Source organism: Meleagris gallopavo, chromosome 6 (genome assembly GCF_905368555.1).
Source record: "Meleagris gallopavo chromosome 6, MGAL_WU_HG_1.1, whole genome shotgun sequence".
NCBI lineage: Eukaryota > Metazoa > Chordata > Aves > Galliformes > Phasianidae > Meleagris > Meleagris gallopavo.
In genome coordinates this window covers 29,864,004-29,872,025 of record NC_139409.1, presented here as the reverse complement: position 1 = coordinate 29,872,025, position 8,022 = coordinate 29,864,004, and the positions used below count along the sequence as shown (strand labels likewise).

Below are 8,022 nucleotides of genomic sequence, written 5' to 3'. Positions count from 1 at the left end.
GCGGGGTTCTCTACTAGAGATCACGGGCCGGGCCGGGGGCAGCCTCGGCTGTGGGGGGGCACGGGGAGCCCGGCCCGGAGCTGCGGACGGGGGGAACGGGAGAGGGAAGACGGTGCGGAGGAACCGGAGGAACAATGCTCCCGCGCTCTGCCAGAAATGTGAACAGATCCAAGCAGCCCCGCTCACACCTCGAAGGGGTGGGAAGGGACGGCCGGGACCAACCAGCCCGAGCGAGGACGGCTCAGGGCCGCCCTTCCCGGGGCTGCGGGGTGAGGGGCGGCGTTCGGTCCGTCGGGGCCCCACGCGGGGCGAACCGCTCCGGCCGCGGGACCGGAGCGAGCCGGGCCGAACCGAACCGCGCCGAGTCGAACCGGGCAGAGTCGAGCCGGGCCGGGCCGCGCTCGACGGCGCTGATGACCTCACGCAGTCACGTCGGCGAGCGGCGCGGCGGGCCCGGGGATTGGCTGGCGGCAGCTCAGCGGCACTTCAAAGCCGGCGAGGGAGCTACAATTGTGGTGGAATGGGCGGAACTGAGCATTGTATTGCACACCTCTAAAAAAACACTGCCTCTGATTTATCAATATAAAAAAGATCCTCTGAGAGGAGGGCACTTTTGTGTGATGGCAACTTCACTTCTAGGGGTGAGTCTAAGGATTTTTTCTCTTGCTGGTTTAATTAGTTTCTTTTTATTGTCGATTGGAGGGGGTTAAAATAACCCCTGTCTTGACCGGGGCTATCAGTCTCCTCTATTGAGCCTTTTTTTTTTTTTTTTTTTCCTCCCTTTCTTTTTTTTTTTTTTTTTTTTTTTTTAACTTAAGTACAAGTGAGTTTCGGAGAAAAGAAAGAGCGAGAGGGGGAAAAGGGGCAGAGTCACTTTGCAGCGCGCAGGAAAAGGTTTAAGGGCATTTGTAGGAACAGCCTCCAGCGCCCGGGCTGCGCGCTGTGCCCGCACCGCGGCCTTTCTCCGCACATGTGGCTGTTGGAAGGGAAACCCCGGCATCGCCGCTTCTGTCGGGCGCAGTTTCTAATTTGCAACCGAGTGTGGCTTTTTATTTCCCTTTAAAATAACACAGCCCGCCGTGTCCAGCAGGTATGTTCAACTTGTGTATACGTACAGATGTAAAATTTATGTATATATTTAGTTACGGTTGGTACGTGAGGCTCTTTAAGGAAGCCTTTTCAATTTATTTATTTATTTTTTTAATTATTTATTTGATAAGCCGGCGCTTCACTACTTACGAACCACCCCATCTGCCCCGAGGACCGGGAAGCGCCGGGTCCCGGGAAAGAGAACGGTACGAACGCAGCCGCCGCCGCCGGGCTGGTGGCAGCTTTTAAGCTATATCAAAGCTGCGGCACCAGAAGCAACTTTTCCCCCCACTCTTTCCCCCGAGCTCCCGGGGCAGGAGGACCGGCAGCGGATCCGCGGGACTCAGGGCCGGGCCGGGGCGGCGGGCGGGCGGATGGCGGTGGCGGTGCCGATCGGTGCCTGACGCCGGCGGGACGCCCCCGTCCCCTCTGTGCCCGCAGGAGGAACCGCGGGTTGGCTCCACGCCGCTGGCCATGCTCGCCGCGACCTGCAACAAGATCGGCAGCCCCAGTCCCTCGCCGTCCGCCCTCTCGGACAGCACGTCCTCCTTCGGCAAAGGCTTCCACCCCTGGAAACGCTCCTCCTCCTCCTCTTCGGCCTCGGCCGGCAGCTGCGGTGCCGTGGGCTCCGGCCTCCCGGGCTTCGGCGTGGCGGGCGCGGCGCGGAACGGCTCCTCGGCGGCGGCAGCGGCGGCGGCGGCGGCGGCGGCCGCGCTCGTCTCGGACTCGTTCAGCTGCGGCGGCTCTCCGGGCTCCAGCGCATTCTCGCTGACCTCCAGCGGCGCGGCGGCCGCCAGCTCGCCCTTCGCCAACGACTACTCCGTGTTCCAGGCGCCGGGCAGCGCCGGCGGCGGCGGCGGCGGCGGGGGAGGCGGCGGCGGCGGGGCGGCGGGGCAGGAGGCGGCTCACCAGCCCGTCTTCATCTCCAAGGTGCACGCGTCGGTGGAGGGGCTGCAGGGCATCTACCCGCGGGTGGGCATGGCGCACCCCTATGAGTCGTGGTTCAAGCCCTCGCACCCGGGGCTGGCGGCCGGCGAGGTGGGCTCGGCGGGCGCCTCCAGCTGGTGGGACGTGGGCGCGGGTTGGATCGACGTGCAGAGCCCCAACGGGGCGGCCGCGCTGCCCGGCTCGCTGCACCCCGCGGCCGGCGGCCTCCAGTCCTCGCTGCACTCGCCGCTGGGCGGCTACAACTCGGATTACTCGGGCCTCGGGCACTCGGCTTTCGGCGGCGGCGCCTCCTCGCACCTCCTCAGCCCCGCCGGGCAGCACCTCATGGACGGATTTAAGCCGGTGCTGCCCGGCTCCTACCCGGACTCGGCCCCCTCGCCGCTGGCCGGCGCCGGGGGTTCCATGCTGGGCGGCGGCCCCGCCGCGCCACTCTCCTCCTCGCCGCGGTCCTCCGCTCGCCGCTACTCTGGCCGCGCCACCTGCGACTGCCCCAACTGCCAGGAGGCCGAGCGGCTGGGGCCGGCGGGGGCCAGCCTGCGGCGCAAGGGGCTGCACAGCTGCCACATCCCGGGCTGCGGCAAGGTGTACGGCAAGACGTCGCACCTGAAGGCGCACTTGCGCTGGCACACGGGCGAGCGGCCCTTCGTCTGCAACTGGCTGTTCTGCGGCAAGCGCTTCACCCGCTCCGACGAGCTGCAGCGGCACCTGCGGACCCACACGGGCGAGAAGCGCTTCGCCTGCCCCGTCTGCAACAAGCGCTTCATGCGCAGCGACCACCTCAGCAAGCACGTCAAGACCCACAGCGGCCCCGGCGGCGCCGGGGGACCCGGCGGCGGCGGTCCCGGTCCCGGCCCCGGCGGTAAGAAGGGCAGCGACACCGACAGCGAGCACAGCGCGGCCGGCAGCCCGCCCTGCCACTCTCCGGAGCTGCTGCCGCCCCCCGAGCCCGGCCACCGCAACGGCCTCGAGTGACGGCGGCGCCGCGCAGCGCCGCGCAGGGGACGCGGACACGTAAGTACCCGCGCGGCCCCGTGGGGAGCGCGCTCCGGCCCCGCACCGCACCGGTCGGGCGGCGGAGCTCCGCCGGGGGCCGCCTCCCCTGCCCTCCCCGTCCCTTAGGGACCCCCCGTCGGGTCGCACCGTGGGAAAAGCCACGTTTCTCCCGCTGGAAACCGCAGCTCTTCCGTCCGGGAGCTGCGTCCCGGGACCGCGGTCAGGCGCTTCCCGGGGCGGGGGCTCCGTGCCGGGCTGCGAGAGCAGCGCCCGCCGTCGGTGCTCCCTCCCGTCGGGACCTCCCTCGTCTCGGTGATTGCCAAAAGTCCTTCTGCTCCCGGAGACCGCGGAGACACGGTGCCCTCCCCTCTTTTTTTTTCCCCCCTTTCAGTCGTTTACCACCCCGCATCCAAATGTTTTTGCGTTTTCCGGCGCATTTGGATCATTCCCGCTTGAGTGGGAATAGCAAAACCCGCTGGCAATAATTAGGTTTCAAGTCCCCTATTTTTAAACCCCATACAAATAAAGAAGCACCGTTGGTTGTGAGAGGAGCTGCGGTTCAAATGCCAAAAAGAGAGAGGCTGGGGTGGGGGGGGAGGAGAGGAAAGTGAAATATTTGTAAAATACATCAGAACCTCTAGGTTTGTACCACGGGGAATCGTTCTAGATTAGTAACAATGACTCCACCAACGTATCGGTGTGAGGTGCAGTTGTCCAGGAGACGATTTTGTATAGTATTTTTCTTGTACATTACTTCCAGTAAATATTTGGAAATATATTGAAGTACACTCGAGCATTTTTTTTTTTTTAAGTTTCTATTTTATTTTATTTTTCTAAATATTTCTTTTCCTGCCACGAGAAAGCATTACCAGTGCAGCCCTCCTCAGTTTTATTTCTGGACTCGTTTCCTGAAGTGTCCATCAAAGCGCACTTCAGGATATAGGTTTTGCTTGAATATTAATTTAGGTAGGCATACAACTGTAATTAAGCAAACAATATTTGATAAATGTTGAATGACATTTAATTTAATGGAGCATGTACTTATTTGCATTTGCTGGCAGTTCAGGTATAGTCACAGTGAGAGTTCTCCTCTAGTTCCTGAAGTGGGTTTGCCACGACCCATGTATTAATAAACTGTCCGAGTGAAACTGAACTAACGTTGGCCTATGTGTATTTCCTGAAAATAATATTGATAAATGTTAATAAACACTCCCGACACCACATTAGCGGTTTGCCCTGCTGCAAACTAATTGTCTCATTGTAATGTTGAAATAATTTGGATATTTCACATTGAAATGGAAAGCCCTTCGCTGGAACATTTTAGATTTGCATTTTAAATGCATGAAATGTAATTGATTTTTATCTGTAATATTTTAAATGGTATTAATAAACTCCAGAGCGAACATTCTATCCCAGGCAGCTCTTTGCTTTCCTTCTTTCTCACTCCACCATCGTGGGCAGCGCTGTGCTCCGATCCCTATGGCACACACAGTTCTCAGAGTTTCTTCTAAATGGGAAACGCAACGAAGTGAAAGCCGTTGTAGGCTGTGCCACTGCTGGGGCAGCACCAGGAGCGTGCTGGCATTCTGCTTGGCACACTAGGAGAGGAAGCTAAAGGAAAAGCATCAACACTGCTTTCATCTTTCTTTTCTATTTTTATTTATTTATTTATTTTTTAATTTTTAGAATCATTTCTCACATTGAGAAAGGCCGATGTGATGCGGGAATACGAATGATAATTATTTCTTTAAAAAGAGCTTGGCGGCTCTGTACTTGGAGCCAGGTTTGGGTGGTCATGGGCAGAGCTGTGCCATGTGGAGTGATGACTCCTGCAGCCCCAGTAGGACAGACAGTGGGGTTGGGAGGTGTTGGGTTGCTGGGGTGGGTGTCTGGCATTACCAAAGCGCTTCCTGAGCTCAGAACAGCAGTGCAAGGGAGTGGGGGATTAAACCTGCCACCTCCTGTTAGATCGGGAAGCGTTGTCTTTGCGTTTTTGAAGTGAATCCCAAGAGCATTACATTAGCTGCTTATCAGGGAGAATGTCATTCCCTTTGGGAAATGTGGCCCCTCGTGTTGCACACCATTGGTGTGCTGAGAGATTGGGGTTAGAGTCTGGAATTGGCATAGAAGAGAGATCTTTGTGCAGACACAGGGAAGCACATTCCTGTGACTGCCCTACGGAGCAGCATTAAAACATGGAGCAAAAGCATGCAGGCTGCTTGGCTCCAGTGCACTTGGGACTTTGGAGCTATGCGTATTAAAAGGCTTGGGAGGGACTTTTAAAATGCATTGGAACCGGGATTTGCTCTGCTCGAGTTTTTCTGAGCTGCGTTCTGAATGTGTGTCATTACAGATGCAGCCATCGGGGGCCTGCAAAGTTTTCTGTGAAAGCAAAGCAACAGTTTGCTCTGCATTTTTTCCTCTCTTTACTATTATCGTTATTAACTTAATGTCATGGAAATACAGTGATGTACCAGCACTAGATTCCCACTGTGGGAGTGAGAAGCAGTGTTGCCTGCTACTTTATTCCTGATGGGCACCAAATGAAAAGGAAACAGACGAATGGCCCCAGTGCTGCTTCTCTAATATCCCCTCTGAAGGAACAGCTGCTAAATGCCACCGGCTGGGAGCCCAATTCTCTGCTTTGGAGCAGTGGCAAACTCATCCTTCCAGGGAAGGAGCTGCCGTGTTGCTCTGGGATCTGTAAGAACACACATTTTTTCTTTCTTTCAGCAGCAAAGCCTGGCACTTGAAGACTGAATAGCTCCTTTTGGTTATTTATTTCCTTTTACTAAACCTCTCCAGATAAGGGCATTGAGCTGTTTGATAGCAGCCGGGAACTTGTCTGGCTCTGTGCAGATGAAGGTAGAGCTAAACCAGTTTGCTGACCTGTGGGTCAAACTGGCGTCCATCATCGTACCTTCCAGCCACCCGCTGGTGATTGTGGCCATTCCCGTTTGCTCTCTGACCTTTTAAGTCTCTCCCCTTCAAGCTCATAGCAATGTCTATCAAATTTTGCATCCCGTTTTCCCATGATTCTGCCTTTTCATTGTCATTTTCCTGTTTAACTTTTCAATAGACCAGAGACGGGAGATGCACACAGCCGGAGCTATTCACAGCATCACTTCCTCCCTGCTCGGTGCCTTCCAGCCTGAACCGGGACCAGGGGCTGCTGGCTTCTTCTTTGCCTCCAGCCTAGGGCTGCAGAAGTAAAAAACCACATCCTGAATTTGTGAATGTGGTGCTCAATCCAGCCCCAGCCCCTTCCCAGCTGCAAAGATGCTGAATGCAGCACAACCAATCTTTCAGTCCAAACGCTTACAGGTAGGCACTTGCCAAACCCTGCCATGCTCCAGTTGCGTTCTGTGGAGTGACCTCTGCTTCAGCTATGGGAAGAAGGAGCCAGGAAAAAGTGTGAACAGATTGGGTGTGTGGCTGTGCACACTCCCACGAAGTGTGGTAAGAGGACCTCTTTTGCTGTACAGGAGCAGCCTCACCTTTCTCAGTGTAAATGTTTTCTCAGCTTACTCCATTGCAGCTCATTGTTCTAAAGATATAAATAAATATATATATTAAATCCTCAGTGTTTATGTGGAAAAAAGCATATGACTGATTTAACACTGAGTTTTTGACTGTTTGAGTGGTGACTTTTCCAGGTAGCTGGTTATCTTGGGCTTGAGTGGATGGGGAAATTGTTACATCTCAGGAAAGTGTGTATGGAGAAAGCCTGTGTCACTGAGGACAATTCCTGTGTTTCCAGTTCTGTGGTTTTCTAACTGCTGCTTGAAATGATTCCTTTTTTCAGAATGGTACTAGGGAAATAGCGGCAAGTGATAGGAGCTTTACTGGAACACTCTACATGAGGTAACTCCATTTTACAATTGTAGAGTTCGAAACAAACCAGGAATCTGCCTGACTCTTCGGATGGTGGACAGTCCCCTGGAGCTCTGTGCTCGGAGTGCTGCAGCTGCCGCCGACGGGCACCTCTCGTGGGAGTCACCTGCGGCTCAGCACCGCGACATCCCCGGCTTTCAGTCTGCGAAAAGCAAAACGCTGCAGCGGAGCGTTCGCAGGTGCAAAAGCCGAAGGCTCCAATGCGCAATGCTGCGGGATGGGGCAGGAGGGACAAGCACTGTGAGCAGAGGTGACACGGAAACGTCATCCCCGGGTGGAGAAGGAACACAGCATGGGCGGGGCCGGGAAGCGCCTTTGGAACAGTTTTTGCTGTCGGGGAGTAAGAACGCCACTCAGATTTCCTTTGGAGGGTGGGCGGTGGGAATTTGCTTTCTTATTTTGTCGTCAGCGCTCTGGGACAGGCGGCTGCGCTCAGCCGTGCCCGAGCTTTCCCTGCATCAGCGCTCGGCCCCTTATACTGGGGGCGAGCGAGCTGCCCCGCATCCCACCTCCGGCCCTTCTGCCCCGCTGCACGGCTCCCCTCCTGCCCGACCCCCGGAGCTGTGCCGCGGGCTCGCAGCGCCCCCCGGTGTGCGCTCTCCGGCGCGGTGACCCCGGGGGATCCTTCCTTGCCCACACTCCTTCGAGGGTGACGCTGTGTGTTCACGGGGTAAGCGGCTGCTACGGGCAGAGGGGCCTCCCGGAATTTGCGGGTGTCACCTGGCAATAAGCAAGACGGGTGAGATAAGGGAGGTGGGGGGCAGCTGACAGGGTGGCAGAGGCCGCTGCTGTGAAACTCACATGTGCTGTATAACGCAAAGTTGGAAGCAGTGTTTTTGTGAGTTATGGTGGGGAGAAATGCTTCAGCACACTATGCGTGTGGAAAGCAGTGTATTCCTTCTGCCCACTAAACAGAGTTTATTCCTGTCCACACTGAACACTGCTCCTGAGCTCCACAGTCTTCTTATAAATCTTTCTTCTTTTTCGTCCTCTTCGTCTTTTTAAGAGTATACCTTGTTATTAAATATTCTCGTGGGCAGCCGATTGGAAGAGGGCTGAGCATGGCTGGACTGGCTCACCCTGCTTTGCCAGCTCTTG

The 8,022-nt window shown here is 56.2% G+C and overlaps 1 protein-coding gene across 1 annotated transcript; it reads left to right on the top strand.

Annotated features, from left to right (window-relative positions):
* The first annotated feature begins 413 nt into the window (after nt 1-413).
* On the top strand, nt 414-4,567 carry SP8 (Sp8 transcription factor). Its single transcript, XM_085226169.1, has 2 exons — nt 414-641; nt 1,531-4,567. The coding sequence occupies exons 1-2, from the start codon at nt 414-416 to the stop codon at nt 3,007-3,009; spliced, it is 1,707 nt and encodes a 568-aa protein (XP_085082295.1). The 3' UTR covers nt 3,010-4,567.
* Nucleotides 4,568-8,022: the final 3,455 nt, after the last annotated feature.

Bases quoted from the DNA above. Each gene is read 5' to 3' on its own strand.
- SP8 (XM_085226169.1), top strand. From the start codon at position 414: ATGACCTCACGCAGTCACGTCGGCGAGCGGCGCGGCGGGCCCGGGGAT. The intron at 642-1,530 runs GTGAGTCTAAGG...CTGTGCCCGCAG, and splicing joins TGGCAACTTCACTTCTAGGG to GAGGAACCGCGGGTTGGCTC.